The sequence below is a fragment of the Halichoerus grypus genome, chromosome 2 (assembly GCF_964656455.1).
Source record: "Halichoerus grypus chromosome 2, mHalGry1.hap1.1, whole genome shotgun sequence".
NCBI lineage: Eukaryota > Metazoa > Chordata > Mammalia > Carnivora > Phocidae > Halichoerus > Halichoerus grypus.
Window position 1 is genome coordinate 145846912 of NC_135713.1, and position 23774 is coordinate 145870685.

At 48.8% G+C, this 23774-nt stretch overlaps 1 protein-coding gene, 1 long non-coding RNA gene, 2 other non-coding genes and 1 pseudogene across 12 annotated transcripts; 3 read left to right on the top strand and 2 right to left on the bottom strand.

Annotated features, from left to right (window-relative positions):
- Window positions 1-3297: 3297 nt before the first annotated feature.
- Window positions 3298-3369, bottom strand: TRNAE-CUC (transfer RNA glutamic acid (anticodon CUC)). The gene has a single exon. It is a non-coding gene; the product is annotated as a tRNA-Glu (tRNA).
- Window positions 3370-3487: 118 nt separating this feature from the next.
- Window positions 3488-4317, top strand: LOC144380993 (uncharacterized). Its single transcript, XR_013445388.1, has 2 exons — window positions 3488-3684; window positions 4074-4317. It is a non-coding gene; the product is annotated as an uncharacterized LOC144380993 (long non-coding RNA).
- TRNAL-CAA (transfer RNA leucine (anticodon CAA)) lies at window positions 3625-3730 on the bottom strand. The gene is made up of 2 exons: window positions 3693-3730; window positions 3625-3670 (listed from the first exon to the last, which is right to left on the bottom strand). It is a non-coding gene; the product is annotated as a tRNA-Leu (tRNA).
- Window positions 4318-6113: 1796 nt separating the features above from the next.
- LOC118545659 (homeobox protein NANOG-like) lies at window positions 6114-7721 on the top strand (annotated as a pseudogene).
- Window positions 7722-15257: 7536 nt separating this feature from the next.
- Window positions 15258-23652, top strand: ZNF692 (zinc finger protein 692). 9 transcript variants are annotated; one of them, XM_036108040.2, is made up of 12 exons: window positions 15258-15375; window positions 16043-16230; window positions 16503-16534; window positions 16891-17154; window positions 17703-17751; window positions 17841-17966; window positions 18285-18503; window positions 18591-18668; window positions 18769-18847; window positions 20257-20371; window positions 22938-23037; window positions 23173-23652. In XM_036108040.2, the coding sequence occupies exons 2-12, from the start codon at window positions 16055-16057 to the stop codon at window positions 23474-23476; spliced, it is 1542 nt and encodes a 513-aa protein (XP_035963933.1). In that variant the 5' UTR covers window positions 15258-15375; window positions 16043-16054; the 3' UTR covers window positions 23477-23652. The 9 variants fall into 9 exon arrangements, with proteins under 9 accessions (XP_035963933.1, XP_077923805.1, XP_077923806.1 ...); XM_078067679.1 differs by having other exon boundaries at window positions 18288-18503; XM_078067680.1 differs by having other exon boundaries at window positions 17844-17966.
- Window positions 23653-23774: the final 122 nt, after the last annotated feature.

Below are 23774 nucleotides of genomic sequence, written 5' to 3' on the forward strand. Positions count from 1 at the left end.
CTTCTTCTTCTTCTTTTTTTTAAAGATTTTATTTATTTATTTGACAGAGAGAGACACAGCGAGAGAGGGAACACAAGCAGGGGGAGTAGGAGAGGGAGAAGCAGGCTTCCCGCGGAGCAGGGAGCCCGATGCGGGGCTCGATCCCAGGACCCTGGGATCATGACCTGAACCGAAGGCAGACACTTAACGACTGAGCCACACAGGCGCCCCATTCTTCTTCTTTTTTAAAAAAATATTTTATTTATTTATTTGACAGACACAGCGAGAGAGGGAACACAAGCAGGGGGAGCGGCAGAGAGAGAGGGAGAAGCAGGCTTCCCGCGGAGCAGGGAGCCCGATGTGGGGCTCCATCCCAGGACCCTGAGATCATGACCTGAGCCAAAGGCAGACACTTAACCGACTGAGCCACACAGGCGCCCCCTTTTTCTTATTCTTCTCAGTGATTTAATAAACATTATTATGTGTCTACCCTTTAACTGACTCTGCAGGTCCATTTGGCCATTTTTTCCCTCCCTCCATCTTGCCTCCCCTTTTCTTTCCTTCTTCTCTCCTTTCTTCCCTTCAATTGCACCTTGTTCCGATAGGCATTTAAGGTAACACAGAGCCTGGCACATTGTTGATGATTTGCTCAGTCTTTAACTATGAATGAAGGAATGAGAGAGGAAAAAAAGAAGGTCCAGGAAAGATGACAAAGCCTCCTTCAAGCCAGTTTCCAGCCCACCATTCAGACAGACAAGTAATTTTCCTGTCTTCCCTATTTTAACCAGTCCATTAAGTGCTCCAGAGGAGGGCTTCTGAGGTCAGAGTCAGCAGAGATGGAGCAATGGGAAGATGTCTTCCTAGTAACCCTAAAGAGCGTGAGTCAGTGTCTCACCTCTTCCAAGTTCTCTCCTCCCAGCACCTGTCTGGGCAAGGAGGCCCTGACTCTACTCACACCAATGTTATCTCCAGGGAAAAGCCTTCACAGGGGCCCCTGAGGCCCCAGCTCCCTGGACTGCCCCTTCTGAGACTTCACTATAATTTTGTTATTTTTACAATGATAAATAAAAGGAATCCTATAGTACACGACCTTTTGAGATTGGGATTGATTCTTTCACTCTGCATAATTACCTGAGCTCTGTCCAAGTTGTTGCCTATATCAATAATTCATGTGTTCTTATTGCTAAGTAACATTCTATGGTATTCTGTGATGCTAGTCTATGGAATTCTATTTTACGGTTTAACCATTCACCTACTGATGAGCATTTCAGTTGTTTCCTGGTTTTGGCTGTTACAAATAAATGTGCTATGAATATTTGTGTATAGGTTTTTTGTGAGCAGAAGTTTTCATTTCTCTATTTCTCTATCTATCCTGAGATAAATGCTTAAGAATGTAATTGTTGGGTTGTAATATAAGTGCCTGTTTAATATTGTAAAAAATTGCCAGACTCTTTCCAGAGTGGCAGCATCATTTTATATTCTTTTTTTAAAAAAGATTTTATTTATTTATTTGAAAGAGAGAGACAGCTAGAGAGGGAACACAAGCAGGGGGAGTGGGAAAGGGAGAAGCAGGCTCTGGGCTGAGCAGGGAACCCAATGTGGGGCTTGATCCCAGGGAATCATGACCTGAGCCGAAGGCAGACGCTTACGGACTGAGCCACCCAGGCGCCCCCCACTTTACATTCTGACCAGCAATGAATAAATGATCCAGTTTCTCTTTATCCTCACTAGCATTTGGTGTTATCACTTTTTATTTTAGCCATTCTGCAAAGAGAGTGGGGGTATCTCGTTGTGATTTTAATTTGTACTTCAATAAAATAAACATTAATGTCTTTTCATGTCTTTGGCTTATTTTTTTCAATTGGATTGTTTTACTTTTTTACCATTGTTTTGAAAGTTCTCTGTGTATCCTATGTATGAGTTCTTTGTCTGATATGTGGTTTACAAATATTTTTTTCTATCTATTCCTTGTCTTATCATCCTCTTAACAAGGTCTTCTGCAGAATAAATTTAATTTTTACAAGGTCTGATTTAATAATGTTTTATGGATTATACTTTTGTTGTTATCTAAGAACTCTTCACTAAGCCCTAAGTCCTGAGGATTTTCTCTTATATTTTCTCCTAAAAATTTTATAGTTTTATATGTAATATTTAAATCTGTGATTGATTTTGAGCTGATTTTTGTGTAAAATGTGAGCAGTTTTTCAAATAAAGTGTATTCATCTACTAATAAATTTTATATACCCATGGTAGAAAAATTAGCATATGCATAACATTACAACAAAGAAAATTAAGAATTTTCATAATCCTACCACTTACAGAAAATCATAAAAAATCATAAAAGTTACATTTAGATGTTTGTCCTTTCAACTTTCTTTTTCCTTTGTTCTTATATATGTTTGGATCCCTTCCAATTCCTTTTGAAGATGAGGGAAGTTTTCAAAATTAAACTTAGAGGTTAGATAGAATTTCATTCTCTTTCTTCTTCATCCTTTAACCAGTTTTACTAGTTAGAAAACTAAGTTTTAGAGAGGATAAGCAACTTGCCTTCAGTTGGAAAGGCACAATCAGGACTTACACATCTCAAGCTGATCACTTACCTAGCCATCCATCATTCACTGTGCCTTGCTCCATAGTGGGCTAAATTACAACAAACAAAAAACAACAAAAGCAATTGCTAGAACACAGTAGAGCAGAAGTAAAATTCTTTGTGCAAGATTTGGAGCTGTCTGGGAAACAAGGTTCTGAATAGTAAGGAAATAGAGTGTACCCTAGGGCAGCCCTGGCCTGGAGGTCTAGAAAACGTGTCCAAAGAGAAATGAATACTTTGAAAAACAATAAATTAGGCACAGAGGCTCAGAACATTATACAAATGTTAAGAAGACAGAATTTAAATGTGATTTAACTGTTTTTATTATTACAATATATTATTTTCCACAGGCATGACAATAGAAAGTGAAAATTCCTAGAATAAAGAACTTTAAAAAGAAGCTATAAAAGATACTTTGGGAACAATTGGGAGAAATTTGAATGTGAACTGGCATATGATGATATGTTAATGTTGAACAGTGTAATGATGTCTGCAACTTTCACATGGGTGGCAAGCTGGGGATGCGAGAAAGAGAGAAATGCAGCAAAATATTAACCAACGTCGTATCTAGGTAGAGAGAACACCTGCCTGCATTCTGGGTATACGACAATGCCAGACACAGAGTCAGCGCTTATTAATCGTGTAGTACCGTTCACTTAGTTACTTTCTGCAAAAACAGAAACTTACCAGATACAGTTTGAGGTTTTGTAGCGGAAAGAAAAAGCTCATTCCCTGACCGGGAATCGAACCCGGGCCGCGGCGGTGAGAGCGCCGAATCCTAACCACTAGACCACCAGGGAGGATGTGATATGTGCTCTTCTACTAAGCTAGACAAAATATGTGGTGTATGACACAAATTGGGAGCGCAAACGCGATTGGCTACATTTTAGCTGCCTAAACCGCCTCTGCCACTGCAGATCCGGAAAGAGAGGTAATGGAGGACTGGGGCGACGTTAAAGTCTGAGAATGGCTGCTTTCTCGGAAAAAAAAGGAACCGCCAGCAGCCACTGGATGGCTTTGGGATCCTTTAGGGGAAGAGAAAAAAAAAAGGTGTGTGTCAGAAGTGGGATTCGAACCCACGCCTCTATTCAGAGACCAGAACACCCGCAGGGAAGGTGAGCACCTTGAGTCTGGCGCCTTAGACCACTCGGCCATCCTGACACCCGGCGGGGCAGGCGGCTGTGCAGAACCCGCTTCCTGTGGGGCTCGCCGCGCCGCCCCGCCCGCCGCCGCGCCCCCCGCCGCGCGGGCCCCGCCCCCCCACCGCCCCGCGCCCCGCGCCCCGCCGCGCCCCCAGCCGCGCGGGCCCCGCCGCCGCGCCGCCGCCCCGCCGCCCCGCCGCGCCCCCCGCCGCGCGGGCCCCGCCCCCCGCCGCCCCACCGCCCCACCGCCCCGCCGCGCGGGCCCCGCCCCCCGCCGTGCTTCCTCCGCCGCCCGCCTCCCATTCTGAAGAATACGGGGTCTGTTGTGCACCCGGAACCGTCCAATCTTGTCTTCCCGGCAGGAAATTGAACTAGTCAAACGAGAGGCAAGCGCAAACCCCTTGGAAAACTGAAAGGATTGGTGGCCACTGCGCAGGCGTCGGACTCAGCGAAGGCCGAAACTAGAGTGGCCAAGGCGAGAAAGCCTGGCAGCCAGACGCCGGGCGCCGCCGCCCATCCCTGGCCCTCGTTGGTGAAACTCCGGCCAGTTAATACACGGAAAGCGCGTGGAAATACACTCGCCACAGAGTAAGTGGCAAGCAAGTGCTGCTGTTGTTGTTTTCATTATTATTAGGTATTTCTGCCTTACTGCCCCCTGGCACACCCGCCCGTCCATCCTTCAAGATCCGCCCCTCCTCTGCCCAGTAGCTCAGCCGTGGTTGGAGATGATGGGGAAACGGTTAAAGAAAACGGTTATCCTAACTATTAAGGAAAAAATTATTCATTCATGACACTTGTTAAAGTACCGTAAGGAAGACTTTATTTGAGGGCGGCTATCGGGATCGGTGTAGGGACCACTGCAGTGGGGTCTTGCAGTGGGGGGACAGAGATTGGACTCAATTCGGAATACAACAAAGAAAAGTGAAATTTTATAGCTAAGGAACCAGATTGGGGGGGGGGTCAGTGAATGGAAAATTAGTAAGAGAAAACATCATCATCTCAAACGGCCTGACAGGATTCTTGGGGATGGTGGCGGATGAGGAACCCCGTTAGATATCCAGGTTGATCAGAGATCAAGGATGGGAGATTCTGGCTAACCTTACTCGGCAGGAATCTTGCTAAAATTGAACGATGCAGAGACAAACATGGAAGTCCAAAAGTCAGGCCTAGTAGAAAAAGAATTTAGGGGAACAGTTAACATAAGAGCGCAGAGACCGCTAGTCTGCTTCAGCAACCAGTGGGAAGGCCCAGCTGCTCTGCTCCAGACTCACTCATTCATTCATTCACTGAGTACTGAGGCTCCACTGACATTATAGCAATGAGCAAACACAGCCGCTCCCTCTCCCCGCCCCGCCCCCTCCCCACCCCCCGGGACAACTGACTGCTAGTGAGGGAAACAATCTGCACAAACAATACACAGCTGTAGGAACAAAAGTAGGGCCGTGAGATAGCAAGTTGTATTTTTAGACGGGGGTGGTCCAGTAAGGCCTGCTGAGGTGACATTTGCTAAGATAATTTTTAAAAAGTAAAACACATGACTCATGCAAATATTTGATGCATACGTGTCAAGATTTTATTCAGTTCATTAATGAGGGGCACTAAATGATATAACCAATTCAAAGGAGATTTTGAAGAGATTTTTTTTTTAAATAATCAATCAAAGGAATGTTGAAAAAAGATTGCTAACAGATGGAAGGGAGGTTAATATCCTAAGGATAGGTAATAAACTATGGTGCTTAAAGTTATGATTTCTACTTTGGGGTATATATATTTTTTTTACCAGAAAGAAATCAGGGGCATCTCTTGACAAATTTTATTTGTATTGCTATAAACAGGAATCTCTGGCCTTGCTCTCAAACGGAAACCTTTTGCATTGCTATCACTTTTCTACAAGTTAACCTCTGTACCTGCAAAATTATAAAATAGCCAAGTCAATCAAAGGTGCCCATGAAATCCCCAAAAGGTCTGCTAGACAAGGCTAAGCACTCCACTGTTAGGACACCTAGCATGCAAGAGGACAAGAGCTGGACAGTAGTTAAGTGGTAAAAGCAGATTTTATTCAGGAACTATTGCAGTAGGGGATATGAAACCTCATATAGAACTGGGCTCAGTTCTAAATATAGCAAGGACAAGCAAGGATTTATAGTCAAGGAGCAGGATAAGGATCAGTGGATGGAAAATGAGAAGAGACAAGAGTAGAGAGATTCTTGCTAATAGGATTCCTGCTAAAGGCAGGCCAGTCATGAGATATTACCTGGGGATGGTGGGGGATGAGGAATTTGATTAGATATGGAGAGTGATTAGATATCAAGGGGGGAGGGATTCTGGATACTGACCTGTCAGGATTATTAACATTAGGATTATTAAAATTAGACTATCAGTTTATTATTATTATTATTTTTATGATTATTAAAATTAGACTCCAAGGCTGTAGGCAACTAAGGTTCTGTGGCCCCAGGAAACTGTTCCCCACCCAGTCTGGACAACCAGGCAGGTACCTTTTGCATTACAATGGCCTTGCAACGAGTGTGGATCCAGCTCAGCCCCAGTGCCCACCTTGCCCCAAAGCACCCAATTCTAGGGACTCTTCAATGCCTGAGATTTATGGGCCTGAAGAAAATGATGCATCCTTGCAAATGTCATCTGCTGAGACACCCTACATGGAGACCCTTTCTCCTCTTCCTTCCTCCATGGATCTGTTTACTCAGGACAGCTCTGATTCTTTCCCCAGTCCCAGAGTAAAACTACTACCCACTTCTGTAGAGGAGAGCACAGTGAAGAAGGAAGATACAGTCCAGGGCAAGAAACAGAAAACCAGAACCATATTCTCTTGGACCCAGCTATATGTACTCAATGACAGATTTCAGAGACAGAAATACCTCAGTTTCCAGCAGATGTGAGAACTTTCTAACTTTCTGAACCTTAGCTATAAGCAGGTTAAGACCTGGTTCCAGAACCAGAGAATGAAATCTAAGAGGTAGCAGGAAAACAACTGGCCAAAGAATAGCAACAGTGTCACTCCGAATAGCTCAGCAACTACAGAATATCCAGGCTTCTATTCTTATCACCAGGGATTCCTGATGAACACTTCTGGAAACCTTCCAATATGGAGCAGCCAGACCTGGAATAACCCAACGTGGAGCAACTAGACCTGGAAAAGCCAGTCTTGGAGCAACCAGACCTGAACAGTCAGCTCCACAGCTGTGGAGAGGAATCCCTGCAGCCCCAGATCCAGTTCCAGCAAAATTCTGTCAATGATTTGATCTTCGAAACTGCCCGGGGAAGCCATAGTGTAAAAAAGCAAACTGCCCAGTATTTTAGTGCCCAGCAAATGATGGATTTTTTTCCCAAAGTACTCTGTGAACATACAGCCTGAAGATGTGTGGCAATGAGCATATTATTCAATCTCAATTTGGGCAGTGGCTGTATTACTTCTCCTAGGATTTATCTTTTAGGGTCCTGTATCTCTACCTTGTTACTGTTTCTCTTTATGCTTATCGTATCAGTTGAGGGGATTTGATTGGAGTCTAATCAAAGAGGTTTCGGTAGCATTGACTACTATGGACAACATGATAAAAGATGTTTCTTGCTAGAGATAACTAGATATAATACTAGCTTGAATATTTTTGGGTTCTAGAATCTAACCTCAAGAATAGGAAGTGATGGGGGGCGCCTGGGTGGCTCAGTCGTTCAGCGTCTGCCTTCAGCTCAGGTCATGATCCCAGGGTCCTGGGATCGAGCCCCACATCGGGCTCCATGCTCTGCAGGAAGCCTGCTTCTCCCTCTCTCACTCCCACTGCTTGTGTTCCCTCTCTCACTGTGTCTGTCTCTGTCAAATAAATAAATAAAATCTTAAAAAAAAAAAAAAAAAGAATAGGAAGTGATGGATCACTAAATTCCACTCCTGAAACCAATACTACACTATATGTTAACTAACTTGAATTAAAAAAAATAAAATAGGAAGTAAAAACACAGAGATGTGTGATGAAGGATTACCCGTATTTTCTAAGATTGAGAGGCTTTACTTGTTGACAACCTCAGTTGTTATGAAGAGTTAAGCTATAATGTGCTTCTTTGATTTCCTCTGCCCCTTGTGCTGTTTTACTACAGTTCCTAATTTGTTCATTATTCTAGTATTTGTGGAAAGAGGTTTTGCATTTTTTTTTTTAAAGATTTTATTTATTTGTTTGAAAGAGAGAGAGAGTGTGAGAGAGAGCATGAGCAGGGGGTAGGGGCAGAGGGAGAGGCAGTCTCCCTGCCAAGCAGGGAGCAGGGAGCCTGATCCAGGGTCCGATCCCCGGACCCCATCCCTGGATCCTGCGATCATGACCTCAGCCGAAGGCAGATGCTTAACTGACTGAGCCACCAGGTGCCCTGAGGTTTTGTATTTTAATGCACCAGTTTGATAATAGTACCAGTTTGACTCGTAGGTTTATAGGTTTAAGTACAAATAAATAAAATACACACTTTACCTTTGTTTATTTCTTTTTTTTTTAAATTTAAATTCAATTAGCCAACGTATAGTACATCATTAGTTTTTGGTGTAGGGTTCAATGATTCATTAGTTGCGTATAACACCCAGTGCTCATCACATCTCGTGCCCTCCTTAATGCCCATCATCCAGTTACCCCATCCCTCCACCCACCTCCCTTTCCTCAACCCTCTGTTTGTTTCTTATAGTTAAGAGTCTCTTATGGTTTGTTTCCCTCTCTGATTTCTTCCCCTTCAGTCTTCCCTTCCTTCCCCTGTGGTCCTCCACGCTATTCCTTATGTTCCACATAGGAGTGAAACCATATGGTAATTGTCTTTCTCTGACTTATTTCACTTAGCATAATCCCCTTCAGTTCCATCCATATTGATGCAAAGGGTAAGTATTCATCCTTTCTGATGGCTGAGTAATATTCCATTGTATATATGGACTGCATCTTCTTTATCCATTCATCTGTTGAAGGGCATCTCGGCTCCTTCCACAGTTTGGCTATTGTGGACATTGCTGCTATGAACATCGGGGTGCATGTGCCCCTTCTTTTTACTACATCTGTATCTTTGGGGCAAATACCACTTTACCTTTAAAAAAAAGTTAGACTCTGCAAGGATGGACATGGAAGCCCAAAGTCGAGGCCTAGTTGAAAAAAGGGCTCAAAGTGTTATTGAATCAAAATGGGCCTGCTCCTCAGTGAGTTACAGACAGAGATTTTACCAGGTGGAGTTGCTGTACAAATAAACCATCTTTATTTGTACAAATAAGGAGATCACAGGGAATAATTTCCAAAGCTGTGTCTCCCCAAAGGAAGAAACACAGGCTCCTTTAGGGCATGGGTGAATATTCAGAAGGGGATTTTAACATTATAATGAGGCGGAAGTCACTGTTGGTCACTCCTGGCACTTTCTGATTCATCTGGGCAGGCTCCCCCTCAAATGTTTCTTTTTCTGGTCCAGTAGTTTGTTAGCTTGTTTCTAAAAGGTAAGACTGATAGCTAAACAAAAGCTTCTAGGAGTTTAGTTTCTACAAGAAAGATTGACAGTTAAGCAGAAGCTTCTACTAGAAATGTGCTGAGTTCGGGGGTCAGGCCAGTGACAAGAGGAGCCTAAGTAAAGTTGAGTCAGGGAGAGTGTTTGTCACCAGTTATCTATATTGTCTATTTACAACTTTTGGATAATTGTTTCTTATCATATTGAGCCCCTGACTGAAGGGAGGACATGAGCATCTGGAGACAAGGAATGGGGTTTTCTATAATGCTTATGATAATATCCAACTTCTCTGGTAGCCTACTTGGCCTTCATGACCTTTTGGCCAGCTTGACCCCACTTCATAGTCTCCCATGTGCCCCAGTGAGCTAGCTGCCTTTCCTCAACATGCTTAATCAGTCTTCACTCCCACTGCCATGCCCAGAGAAAGCCCTCCTCTACCTGAGCTGCTGGATGCAGCAGAGAAAAAAACAAAGTATCAGTTCTTAAGAAGCTTACATTCCAGTAGAGAAAGACCTAGAATAAACAAAATTATTATATGTTGGGAGTGATAAGTATTGTGACAAAAAATAAAGCAGAGAAAGAAAGGTAGAGAGAGATGCAGGTGATGAGGAAGGCCTCTCAGGATGTGCCTTTTGAGCAGAAATTTGCAGAGTCAGGGAGCAACCAGGTAAAATATCTGGGGCCAGAGGGCTTCAGGGAGAGGGAAGAGCAAATACAAAGGCCAAAGGAAAGTCAAAAAACAGTATGGCTGGAACTGAGTGAGAGGGACTGATGCCAGTGTGCAGAATGACACCAGTGAAGAGGACAGCGTTGGGCTGAGGTGTGGTAAGATACGGCCTGCTATCCGAGGATGCCCTGGCTGTCCTATGGAGAGTCAACATTAGAGTGCAAGAGTGAAGCAGAGAGAACAGTTGAGAGGCTACAACAAGGCCCCTTGACTAAACTGGGTGGCAGCAAGCCAAGTAGTGAGAGAGAGTTGAATTCTGGATACATTTTGAAGGTGGAGCCAACAGGATTCATTGTTGTCAACACAAAATTCATTGTTGTCAACAAACCTTGTAGAATTTCTTTAAAAAAAGAAAGAAAGAAAGAAAAAAGGAAGAGGGATGCCTAGGTGGCTCAGTTGGTTATGTGTCTGCCTTCCGCTTAGGTCATGATCTCAGGGTCCTGGGTTTGAGTCCTGCATCTGGTTCCTTGCTCAGCAGGGAGCCTGCTTCTCCCTCTGCCTGTTGCTCTCCCTGCTTGTGCTCTCTCTCTCCTTGTCTCTCTCTGACAAATAAATAAAACCTTTAACAAAAAAAAAAAAAAGGAAGAGACTTTTATTTGAGCCCAAGGACTTGAATTGTATCAGACATAATCTTCACAAAGAAGAGAGTGCTCCGGGCAGGGCTATATATGTTTTAACACAGAGTTACAAATCAGGAGCTTGGGAATATGGCAGAGTAGGAGGACCCTGAGCTCACCCCATCCCACGTTTACAACTAGAGATCTTCCACATCCAAGTCAATAAACCAGGAAGTGATCCAAAGACTGACCAAACAAACTCCACAACTAAATATGGAGAAGAAGCTGCATCTCATAGGTTAGGAAGGTCGGAAAGGTGGAGGGAGACTGCCCCCAGGAGGGCACACATGGAGAGGACAGAAAAATGGGCCTTCCCATCAGGGAGCTCACACGGGTAATACTAAACCCTATAAAACTTGGCTTTAAAAACCAGAGGGGCTGAAATCCATGAGTTTGTAAAAACAGTTGGGACTTGGAGGCTGGAGCTTTAAAAATCTGCTGACAGGTTTGGCCAGGAGTGTGAGTGATAGCTGGGTTGCACCCCTTAAAGAGATAGCAGTCCACATGGAAGGCAACGTAAGAATGGCAGTTCACACAGTGCCAGGGGGCAAATGGGAGACAGACCTATTTGTAATGATTTTGGAGCATGTTGGGGGACTTCTCTGAAAACAAGGGAGCTGGCAGGTGCCGTTTTCCTCCCCCATCATAAACACAGGGACTCTGCGGAAGGATTTAACAGGCCTATGTAGAACATTCCATCCTAAAAGAGCAAAAATGAACATTTAGGATGTCACCAAGATAAAAAGCTTCTGCACAACAAAGGAAACAGTCATCAAAACTAAGAGGCAACCCACGGAATGGGAGAAGATATTTGCAAATGACACTACAGATAAAGGGCTGGTATCCAAGATGTATAAAGAAATTATCAAACTCAACACCCAAAAAGCAAAGAAGCAAAGTGATCCAGTCAAGAAATGGGCAGAATACATGAACAGACACTTCTCCAAAGAAGACACCCAAATGGCCAACAGACACATGAAAAAATGCTCCACATCACTTGTCATCAGGGAAATACAAATCAAAACCACAATGAGATACCACCTCATGCCGGTCAGAATGGCTAAAATTAACAAGACAGGGAACAACAAATGTTGGCAAGGATGTGGAGAAGGGGACCCTCTTACACTGTTGGTGGGAATGCAGGCTGGTACAGCCACTCTGCAAAACAGGATGGAGGTGCCTCAAGATGTTAAAAATAGAGCTACCCTACGACCCAGCAATTGCACTACTAGGTATTTACCCCGAAGATACAGATATAGTGAAAAGAAGGGGCACCTGCCCCTATGTTCATAGCAGCAATGTCTACAATAACCAAACTGTGGAAGGAGTCGAGATGTCCTTCAAGAGATGAATAGATAAAGAAGATGTGGTTAATATATACAATGGAATATTACTCAGCCTTCAGAAAGGAAGAATACCTACCATTTACATCGACATGGATGGTACTGGAGGGTATCATGCTAAGTGAAATAATCAGAGAAAGACAATTATTATATGGTTTCACTCATATGTGGAATAGAAGAAATAGCACAGAGGATCATAGGGGAAGGGAGGGAAAACTGAATGGGGAGAAATCAACAAGTGAGACAAACCATGAAAGACTCCTGAATTCAGGAAACAAACCGGGTTGCTGGAGGGGTGGGGTGGGGTAGGGGGTAACTGGGTGATGGGCATTAAGGAGAGTATACGATATGATGAGTACTGGGTGTTATACGCAACTAATGAATCATTGAACACTACACCAAAAGCTAATAATGTACTATATGTTGGCTAATTGCATATCAAGAAAATAAAATAAAATAATATAATATAAAATGTCTATATTACCCAAAGCAATCTACACATTTAACACAATCCCTATCAAAATACCAAGAGCATTTTTCAAATCGCTAGAACAAACAATCCTAAAATTTGTATGGAACCACAAAAGACCCCAAATAACAAAGCAATCTCAAAAAAGGAAATCAAAGATGGATGCATGAGGATTCCGAATTCAAGCTATATTACAAAGCTGTAGTCATCAAGACAGTATGGTACTGACTGCTAAACAGACACATCGATCGATGGAATAGAATAGACAACTCAGAAATGGACCCACAACTATATGATCAACTAATCTTTGACAAAGCAGGAAAGGCTATCTGATGGAAAAAAGACAGTCTCTTCAAAACGTGGTGCTGGGAAAATTGGACAGCCACATGCAGAAGAATGAAACTGGATCACTTTCTTACACCATACACAAAAATAAGCTCAAAATGGTTGGAAGACCTAAATGTGAGACAGGAAACCCTCAGAATCCTGGAGAACACTGGGAACACCTCTTTGACCTAAGCAGTAGCAACTTCTTAGTAGACACATTTCCAGAGGCAAGGGAAACAACAGTAAAAATAAATTATTGGGGCTTTATCAAGATAAAAAGCTTCTGCACAGTGAAGGAAACAATCAACAAAACTAAAAGGCAGCCTGTGGAATGGGAGAAGATAATTGCAAATGATATATCAGATAAAGGGTTACTGTCCAAAATCTATAAAGAACTTATTAAACTCAACACCCAAAAAACAAATAATCCAGTTAAGTAATAGGCAGAAGACATGGATAGACATTTTTCTAAAGAAGACATTCAGATGGCTAACAGACACATGAAAAGATGTTCAACATCATTCATCATCAGGGAAATACAAATCAAAATCATGATGAGATTCCACCTCACACTGCTGTAATGGCAAAAATTAACAACACAAGAAACAAGAGATGTTGGTGAGGATGTGGAGAAAGGGGAACTTCTTTCACTGTTGGTGGGAATGCAAGCTGGTGCAGCCACTCTGGAAAACAGTATGGAAGTTCCTCAAATAGTAAAAATAGTAATACCCTACGATCCAGCAATTGCACTACTGGGTGTTTACTCAAAGGATACAAAAATACTGATTTGAAGGGGTTCATGCGCCCCGATGTTTATAGCAGCAATGTACACAGTAGTCAAATTATGGAAAGAGACCAAATGTTCATATGTTCATCTACTAATGAAGGGATAAAATGAATAAAGAAGATGTGATATATGTATCTATATATAGATATTACTCCGCCATCAAAAAGAATGAAATCTTGCCATTTGCAGCAACAGGATGGAGCTAGAGTATATTATGCTAAGTGAAATAAATCAGTCAGAGAAAGACAAATCTCATCACATCATTTCCCTCATATGTGGAATTTAAGAAACCTAACAGGTAGGGAGAAGAAAAAAAAAAAGGAGTGAGGAAGAACAGACTCTTTTCCTTTTTTTTTTTTTTTTTAGATTTTATTTATTTATTTGAGAGCGAGCGAGAGAGAGAATGAGAGAGAGAACACAAGAGGCGGTAGGGTCAGAGGGAGAAGCAGACTCCCCGCCGAGCAGGGAGCTGGATGTGGGACTCGATCCCAGGACTCCAGGACCATGACCTGAGCCGAAGGCAGTCGCTTAACCAACTGAGCCACCCAGGTGCCCCCAGACTCTTTTCTTTTAGAGGGAGCAAGAGAGAGCACAAGCAGGGTGAAGGGCAGAGGGAGAAGCACACTCCCCGCTGAGCAGGGAGCCTGATGTGGGACTCCACCCGGGGAGTCCGGGATCATGACCCCAGCCGAGGGCAGATGCCCAACCAACTGAGCCACCCAGGCGTCCAGACTCTTTTTCAAAAAAAATTTACTTATTTATTTGAGAGAGAGCAAGCACACACGAGCGGGGGGAGGGCAGAGGGAGAAGTAGACTCCCCACTGAGCAGTGAGCCCCAGGGTTTGGGGGAGCTCCATCCCAGGACCCCGTGATCATGACCGGAGCCTCCCAGGAGCCACAAAGCTAACTGCTAACTATAGAGAAAGAACTGAGCGTTGCTGGAGGGTAGTTGGGTGTGGGGATGGGTTAAGTAAGTGATGGGTATGAAACCGGGCACAGGTTGTGATGAGCACTGGGAATGTATTATATGTAAGTGAGAAATCACTAAATCCTACACCTGAAACCAGTATTACTCTGTCTGTTCACTAACTGTAAGTTACATAAAAACCTGGAAGAAAAAAAAATCCATGGGACAATTAGATCACTCTAGAAGAGATAAAAGAGAGTATTTGGTCTTGATTCCAATCCATGGGGACTCTATATTTTTGGGGTACAGTGGTTGAGGTTCCAACAAAGGAAAGGAGGAGCGAATGAGGAAGAGGAGTATGGAGAGAAAGATCGACATTGTCAGATGTTGCTCTGAAGGCCAAGAGGTCGCAGCAGGTGACTTTGAGAAGCACCATTCCAGAGGCTTGATGGAGAGGAGAGCTCCTCTGGAGTCGTTTGAAGAGAGCATGGGACGTGAAGAAGAGTCCCCAGCAAATCTGGGCAACGTTTCAGAAGACTGTCGATGCCTCAGAGGGAAGCGTGCGCAGCTGGATGGTTCTAGAGGCGTCTCGTTGGTTTCTGAGGTGGCTGATTCTGCACACGTGTTTGCACGTCGGTGGCAACCGAGAGGGAGAAATTGTTGGTGAAGTACACAGCAGGGCCCGTTGTGGAGGCGACATCCCTGAGCAGGCTGGAGGGGCTGCGGTTGGCACACGGGGTAGGGTTTGGCTCTGTACGTTGCCCCATCAAGCGCGGGGACTCGCGAACACACGCCACCGCCCCCCAGCTTCCCCGCAGCTCCGCGACACGCGGGGGCGACTCCTGCGGGAACTACGCCTCCCGGCAGGCGGCGCTCGGCGGCCAGTGCGCAGGCGCGCGCCGCCAGCCTCGGCCTGTCCCTTCCCAGCCGCCGGGGCCCCTGTTCCGGGCTGGAGCCACCGAGGCGGAGGGGGACGGGTTCCTCTTAAAAGAGAAACGGCTGCGGTGCGCGCGAGGTGGGCCCCCGTCCTCCCGCCGCTCTCCGGGCGTGCGCGCGAGGCGGGAGGAGGCGCAGGCGCAGTCGGGCTGAGGGCGGGTGGGGGCTCGCAGGTAAGGCCGGGTGGGGGTGGACCGCGGCGGGCGCTCCGGGTGGCCTGGGGGCTGCCCTTGGAATTGGCCTGTCCTGCGCATAGTGAGCGTTAAGTGGGGCGGCCCGAGACGGGGTGGGGGCGCCCTCCAGGCCCCGGTCCCACCCGCATTCACCCCGCTGTGAAAAGCGCCCGCAGTAGACACCACCTCCCCTTCCCCGTCAACCAGTAAAGGCGGTAAAGGCCTCTGCTCTCCTCAGGGTGAAACTGTTCCCTACCCCTCGTCCAGCCCCAGTTGAAATTTCTCCGTGAAAGCTTCACGCCCCTTCCCACAGCTCGCGTCTCTACACTTCAGGATGCTCGGGTCGGGCCATTGTTCTGACTTTGACCCTGTGTCCCTACCCCCTCCACCGCGCTGCTGCCCTGTAACGTAAGCCGGGGTGGTTCGGGCCCAGTGGCAGCGGATGCTACTGAAATGACTTGGTCTTGCTCCCAGTTCACCGATGGGGGAAACTGAGGCCGCAGCGGCGGGTGGAGTCGGGGTCCCGGGCCCGAGATGAGGTCCGTCCGGACGCGTGTCTCCTCCGCCCTGTAGGTCCTGGTGCCCATGGCTTCCTCCCCGGCGGACGCATCTCGCAGGCGGCAGGAGAAGCGGCGGCAGCTGGACGCGCGCCGCAGCAAGTGCCGCATCCGCCTGGGCGGCCACATGGAGCAGTGGTGCCTCCTCAAGGAGCGGCTGGGCTTCTCCCTGCACTCGCAGCTCGCTAAGTTCCTGTTGGACCGGTTAGGGGCCGGGCGGGGCGCTGGGGGAGGGCACCCCCCGGTTGCAACACCCAGTCCCCTCCCTGGGTCAGGCGCGGGCCCCCTGACCCAGGGCTGTCTCATTGCAGCAGAACAGCCTGTGTGATTTGTGGCCTCTCTGGGTTCCTTGCCCTCCTCTTGGTCTCCAGCGAATAGGGGGTCCGAAAGTGTGTGCGTGCTGAGAGCTGAGGGCCGTTGGCCAGGCTCCCTACCTAAACCGCCTCCCCTCTCCCCCACCCCCTTTCCCCTCGCAGGTACACTTCTTCAGGCTGTGTGCTCTGTGCAGGTAGGTAGGAAATAACTAGAGGCTGGGGGTCAGGAGCCAGGGAGGGAAGAGGGGCAACAGGGAGTGATGTGGCCCAGAAGCACCCTCCTGAAGGGGATTGGATCAGAGGGGACCCTGAGTGAGTTTGGAAAAAGGTGGGGTATAGTTGGGGAGCCCAAGGTAGTTTGATGGGGGCAGCCTGTGGACAAGAGAGCAATGTCTCAGGACCTTGGGGGTTCTGGGCTCTGAAGAATGGTAAACTGAACTAGGGACTGGCCTTGCCCAGGGGGTTGGGGGACAGGGCTGTGAGGCCGTGGTCCCAGGGTGAGAGTAGGAGGCTTCCCAGCTTGCCCTGACTCTTGCCTTCACCACTTCAGGTCCTGAGCCTTTGCCCCCCAAGGGTCTGCAGTATCTGGTGCTCCTGTCTCATGCCCACAGCCGAGAGTGCAGCCTGGTGCCGGGGCTTCGGGGGCCCGGGGGCCAAGATGGGGGGCTTGTGTGGGAGTGCTCTGCAGGCCACACCTTCTCCTGGGGCCCCTCTTCAGGCTCCATATCTCCAGAGGAGCCCAAGCCAGTGTCCTGTCCGAATACTGCCCGGAGAAGCTGGTGCCCGGAGGCCAGGAGCGGGCCGGAGCCTGCAGGTGGGCTGCAGGAAAGAAGAGTTGTGAAGAAAAGCGAGGGAAAATGGCTCCCTCTCTGTAGCTTAGAACTCCATTTTCTAAAAATTATCCTCAAATATATATATATATATATATTTTTTTTTTTTCCTCAAATATATTTTTAGGCATAAGAAGCAAAATACAGAATAAGATGTATGTTGTGTTACCATTGCTGGAAAAATAAGGAGAGAAAGAATATATATATACACACATATATATATTTATTTATGAATGTATAAAATATCTCTGGAAGGGCATGTAGGAAACCAGGTTCTCTGTGGGAAGAACTAGGTGATTGGGGGACAATATTGGAAAAGAGACTTTTCAAAGTGTACCTTTTTTTACTTTTGTTTTTTGAACAATGTGAATGTATCATCTCTAAAGTAAAATACCCCTTCCCATCCCAGTAGCATCTGCACCCTCCTCCTTCTTCCCCAGAGTCCTCCCACCACTTCAGACCGTAGAAGTATACCTGTCCTCATCCCCCGAGCCCAGAGTTCCTTCCCCTTTGACCCTACGTGTGCCAACAGGTTTGGAATCTGAGCATGATGAGAGGACTCAGGAGGCCAGGTTGCCCAGGTGAGGTTGGGAGTGGGAGGGAAAGGATAGACTTGGGTGAACAGTGCAGGTGAGGGAGCAGAGCCTGAGGCTTCCCTTCCTTGGTCCAGCAGGGAAGTGGGACCCCTACTGGAGACCTTCCCAACCCCAGGAGAAGAGGGGGAGGAGGAAGATGAGGATGAAGAGGAGATGCTCAGTGATGCCAGCCCATGGACCTACAGCTCCTCCCCAGATGAGCAAGTTGGGGTTGTGGGAAGATGTTGAACAGAGCAGGAGGGAGGGAGCAGCTGGTCAGGGATCCCGAGCTTTCCAGACTCAAGGGAAAGGCTTATTGGTGGGGAAGGCAGAAAGAATTGGAGGCTTTCAATTGGGGAAAGGGGATGAAGTTAGGCTTAGGGGAGAGTGAAAGCTGAAAGCAGGTGTGAACAGAGATCCTGGGGTATGGGTAGGGTTGTTCTGAGTTTGGGATTCTTCGCAATTTAGGGTCTGGGGTTGGGTTGAAGGCTAGCTGAGAGCCCAGGGAGATAATGCCCTCCTCTTTCTTCTCTTTTCAGCAGTGATCCAGATGCCCCCAGAGTACTTCCTTCCCCTGTCACCCATGCACTTGAGGGGGATTCACCCCCGGCCCCAGCAGCTCCCCTTAATCCTCTTGCTGTACCATCCTCATCAACATCATCATTGGGTTCTGGAGCTCTTCTGCCTACGGAAGTTGAGGTACAGCCGGAACTCAGAGGGACCCCTCAAGCAGCCCAGCAGACTGAGCCCCTGGCCAGGTAACCTGATGGCTGAGACAGAGGGCAGGGGCATCCCGGGACATGGCCCTCCCTCGAGGCCCTCTGCTCCCTCTTTGCTGCCCGTAGCCCTGGGAGTCAGGCCCAGTCTGCTCTGACCTTGGCCTGGGAGGAGGACACGGCACAGATCGGCCCCAAGAGAATTAGGTAGGCCTGGGGGAGGGGGGCCTTGGGGAGGGGAGTGAGAGGAGGGGGCTGAGGAGAGCCTGTGGGAGTTCTTATGTTCCTGCCTATCCTCCTCTCCCAGGAAAGCTGCCAAAAGAGAGCTGCTACCTTGTGACTTCCCTGGCTGTGGAAGGATCTTCTCCAACCGGCAGTATTTGAATGTGAGGTCATGAGGGGCATAGATTGGGTTCTGTGTGGCCTCAGAGGTATATGAGAAGGGCTTAAGGAGATGCTGAGGTGAAGGAGAAGCTGAAGCAAAGAAGCTTGGGGTGTGGGTGGATTTGGAGATAGGAAGAGAAGGGTTGGGGTGGACCTGCGGAGCTTACCTACAGTTAGTAATTACTAAGCCAGACAACTGGTAGATAAGGCAGAGAACCAAGCCTCAGGTGCACAGCTGCTGTCCACCGCTGCTGGTTGCATGGGCCCTCCAAGGGTCACATGGGGATAACGATGGCATTCCTCAGGCTCTTGGAATGCTAGCAACTGTTCTAAGCACCTGATGTGGGTCAAGTCTTTTGATCTTCAAAACATCCCTAGGGAGTAGGTGCTGATACTGTTCCTTCTGCAGATGAGGCAACTGAGGCTCACAGAAGGCTAGTGTGTGGTAGTGCTGGGGTCCCAGAGTCCACCCTCCGCCGCCTGGCCCTGCTGGCAGGAGTGGGTAGTTCTAGAGCCAGAGGACCAGAAGATGCAGCCTCACTGCAGGAGAGGTTTGAGGCACAAAGAGGGAAGGGCCACGGCCCCCACACTTATCCAGAGCCTTCCCAGACCACGTCCTGAAGTTGAGGGAGAGCCCAGGCCAAAGGGATGGCGAAGCAAGGGTGTATGGGATTTGGGAGAGCGAACGGGTAGGAAAGCTCTGGGATAAGAACTTTAGTGGGGCTAGGCAAACATACAGGAGCCTGTTAATGAAGAAGACTGAAGCAGCCTCAAGCAGCAGTTTAACTATGGGAAAGTGGGATTATAGAAAAGGGGAAAGCCCATGCAGTTTACGGAGCCAGGATGTAAAATTAGGTCAGACAGGAGAACTATTTCCCAGACATACTCAGGGAGTGAAAGAACAGACTACCCCTAAAAGTGTTCCAGGTTGAGAGCATGCATGTGTGTGTGTGTATGTGTGTGTCTGTGTTTCCAAAGCAGATTTAGGAAGACGTCATATAATATGTACCCGTGATGAGCTATTAATAAAGTAGGCAATCTGGGCAATATTATTGTACATTGATATTGAAGAGGATAATCATACCTACCCAAATTGTGTTCTCATTCCCAGCAGACAGCAGCTCCATGGTTAGGGAACCAGGAGTGTCACCAGAATGGCACTTTGTTCAGGGAACTGGGCTTTGTAAGGAAGGTTGTGGCAAAAATGTGAGATAATGCAAATCAAGGACAGAATAGGATGAGGGCAGAGTTTGGTGTTGGGATAGGAGGGGTGCTTGCCTTCGGATGAGGACTGGCTAGGAGGATGTGAGCTAGTGGTGAGAGAACTGTTGTGGGGAAGGGGGGGGCAGAGGAGCCTGCCTGCTGGGCCAGCTCTGGTGGTTTCCCTGACACCACCCGTTCCTTTTCCTAGCACCACAAGAAGTACCAGCACATACACCAAAAGTCCTTTTCCTGCCCAGAGCCAGCCTGTGGGAAGTCCTTCAACTTTAAGAAACACCTGAAGGAGCATGTTAAACTGCACAGTGGTGAGTGGTAGAGACGCCTCCTCATTTCCCTCCTGTGCGTGCTGTCACCTCCACGTGTGGGTGCCCTCACTTCTCCATGTGGGTCCTGTCAGCTCCCCCTGGGGGTCCCTGCACCTCCCCTGTGGGATGACTCTCACCCTCAGGTCTCTGTGTGGTGAGCACCTGCCTGCTTGAGACTGTTCTAGGTGCTGAGATACAGCAGGGAACAGAGGGCAGTCCCTACTTCATGCGACGTCTACTCTAGTGATAACAGGGATATAGACATGTGAAAGCCCAGGAGGGGAAGGAGAGCATGAGGGAGGAGTCTCTCTGGTAGAAAGGGAAGGTCTCTGAGCAAAGACCTAAGTGAAGGGAGGAATGGAGCCTTGTCCACGTCTATGGGCAGCACTGGAAAGGCCCTGAGCTGGCTTCCGCGTGGCATGTTCCAGGAAGGGAGGGAGAGGAGGCCTGGAAGTTAGAAAGGGAGGAAAAGAGGTCAGACAGTGGTGGGGGCCTCCAAGACTACCATCAGCGTGGCTTGGCTTCTGGCCAGACGAGATGGGCAGCACCTCAGCGTCCTGTGTAGCAGAAGGACACAACTGACTTTAAAAGGAGCAGAGTGACTGCCATGTGGACAAATGGGACTGTAGGAGCGTGCAGCGTGCGGGGAGAGCAGCCTTGACATGCTGGTCCGGTCGAGTTGGTCGGGGGGAGTGGCTAGAGGCTGATGTGTGCATGACGGAGGAGGCAGGAGGCTGCTGTGAGGACAGACTGGCCCCAGGTGGATGGGCAGGAGGGCGCCGAGGCTGACTTGAAGGATTCCAGCCTGAGCACCTGGGCAGAGGTGATGAGATTTCCTGAAAAGGGGGGAGAGGCGGGCTTTAGGAAAGGGACATTTTATTTGGGACATGCTCATTTAGGCATCCCAGAAGATGTGACTCTGGAGTTCAGAGATGTTTGGGGGGAAAGAAGTGTGTTCATCACAAGCACACGGGTGGTATTTGGAGTGAAGGTGGAAACAGCTACATGGAGTGAGCGTAGGCAGAAAGGAGTTCTGAGCAGGGCAGGCGGGAAGGGCAGCGCCCAAGACGCCAGTGAGGCAGATGAAGACGTGGAGAGAGTGCTCTAGGGGGAGGGGAGGGTGGGTTGTGCCAGTGCAACGAGACTGAGCAACATGAGGACAGGCCGCTGGACGTGGTGGGAAGCCACCTTTGACTAGATGACAAGGGAGGACAGCCAGAATGGAGTGAGTTCAAGGCAGGGAGGAGCTGGGGCAGTGGAGAGAGTATGGGCCACTCTCCGGAGTGTTGCTGTGAAGACAAGTAGGGAAAGGGGGTCTTAGCTGGAGGGCTGTGGGTTTGGGGGTACAGATGGGAATGATCCCACTGAGAGAAGAGGCTTCCCGATGCCTAGGTTGGGGGTGGGGGGAACCTCCGGTCGGGGGGAAGCAGTGTATCTCTGCACAGCTGGAGGGGACTGCAGTGGAGCAAGGAATAGTCTCACACACGGGCACGGAAGCAGGTTGGCTGAAGGCTTGGGTGGGGGGACTACGTGGTTATTCTCCCCTGGCTTCTCTCTTCTTGGTGACTTGAAAAATGAGGTCCCCGCTGATGAGCTAGCAGAGAGAGGAGGTGGTATGGAAAATGGCCTTCTGGGCTCCTGAGAGTGGCAGAGTGAACTGACCGAGAAAATGCGGAGGCTTATGGTGGGCCCTTGGGACTTGTGGTTGTGGATGAAAGGAGAGGCCGAGGCGTAGGTGAACAATCCGTGGGTTGTGTTTCTGCTCCCCTTGCCACACCTCTGTATTCCTGGAGCAGGCCAAGAGTTGTGTTTACTTTGAGTTGGATTTTAACCGAACAGGTACAGCTAAGGGAGAGAGCGGCCAGTGAATTCGTGGTGTGGGCGAAGGAAGGCTACAAAGATGCCCTGGAAAGGGATCTGGGAGAGGAGTGTGGAGGGGGACAGTGGGAAGGCAGCGGGCTGCTGGGCTGGCAGCGTGGAGTCCCAGGCTTATCGTAGCAGGACACAGGAGAGGGCCCCTGCTGAAACTGCAGTTTCAAGGAGGTGCAGTGATGGGGCATGACCTGGGAGTGGTGGCTGAGAAGGGTGGGAGACCAGGTCAGTGAAGGTCAGGGAACAGAAACGTGGAGTGCTGGACGTGTAGGAAACAAAGCAGTGGCACGAGTAATGGCTGAGGAGAGGGCCTGGAGTCAGAGGTTTGGGGAATGTGGTGGTGTGGTGGTGGGCTCCCAAGGGGTGGTGAGACAGATGTCTCAAGGACGCCACGAGCCGCAGGGATGCCCCGTGTATGGGCTGCCCTGAGACTTGGGGGTAGAGGAGAGAACCCACAGCAGGCCTGTGGCAGCTGCGGGGGAAGCGCAGAGGGCAGGTGGTTAGTGCTGGTAGGGAGGCAGGTCAGGGAAAATGGAGCAGGTTGACAGCCAGAGGGCACGGCTGGGGGCTGGGAGGGGTGGGATAAGCAGGTTGAGTCGGGGACAGTACTCCTGTGAGGGTTGACAGGTGGGCTGGGCTGAGGAGGGGCCGCGGCCTGGGGATGGAAGCTGGGGTGACCCCTGTGAACCCGCAGACACCCGGGACTACATCTGTGAGTTCTGTGCCCGGTCTTTCCGCACCAGCAGCAACCTCGTCATCCACCGGCGCATCCACACTGGAGAGAAACCCCTGCAGTGAGTGTGGGGGAGCGTGGGTGGGAAGGTAGGGCTTCCAGGGGGACCAGCAAGACGCAGCTGAAGGAGGGGGCACCCCTGGGGAGGTCGAGGTGGGCTGAAGCCCTGCCCTTCCCCCCGCTGTCCCTGGCTCAGGTGTGAGATCTGTGGGTTCACCTGCCGCCAGAAGGCCTCCCTGAACTGGCACCGGCGCAAGCACGCCGAGACGGCCGCTGCTCTGCGCTTCCCCTGTGAGTTTTGCGGCAAGCGTTTTGAGAAGCCAGACAGTGTTGCAGCTCACTGCAGCAAAAGCCACCCAGCCCTGCTCCCAGCCCCACAAGAGTCACCCGGCCCACTGGAGCCCTGCCCCAGCATCTCTGCCTCTGTGACCCTGAGGTCCGGTGAGGAGTCCAGGCCCTCTGTGGTTCCTCAGGCTCTGACTGTGCTCCCCCAGCAGTGAGCATTCCTGAGCTCTGAGGAGCCAGACCCTGGAGACTGAAGAGGAGTGGGGAAGAGGAGTGCCAGGTGCCTGGTCCCCAGAAACCAGGGTGACAGGGAGTGCAGGGTGGAGCACAACACAAGCCAGGCTACTTTAGTCTTCCTCAAGGACAGAATAAACCCAGTATTTTACATGGACGTGTGTGGGCAGAGTGAGTATTTTGGCACCTGAAGCTCAGAATCCTGATTCCTTCGGAAGCAGGCTCTGCTAGAATATGCCTGAGTGCACCACAGGTGTGGGCCGTAGTCCTCTCTCTGCA

Coding starts and splice junctions, on each gene's coding strand:
- ZNF692 (XM_036108040.2), top strand. CDS start 16,055: ATGGCTTCCTCCCCGGCGGACGCATCTCGCAGGCGGCAGGAGAAGCGG. Junction 17,967..18,284: donor TACAGCTCCTCCCCAGATGA/GCAAGTTGGGGT, acceptor TTCTCTTTTCAG/CAGTGATCCAGATGCCCCCA. Junction 18,669..18,768: donor ATCGGCCCCAAGAGAATTAG/GTAGGCCTGGGG, acceptor CTCCTCTCCCAG/GAAAGCTGCCAAAAGAGAGC.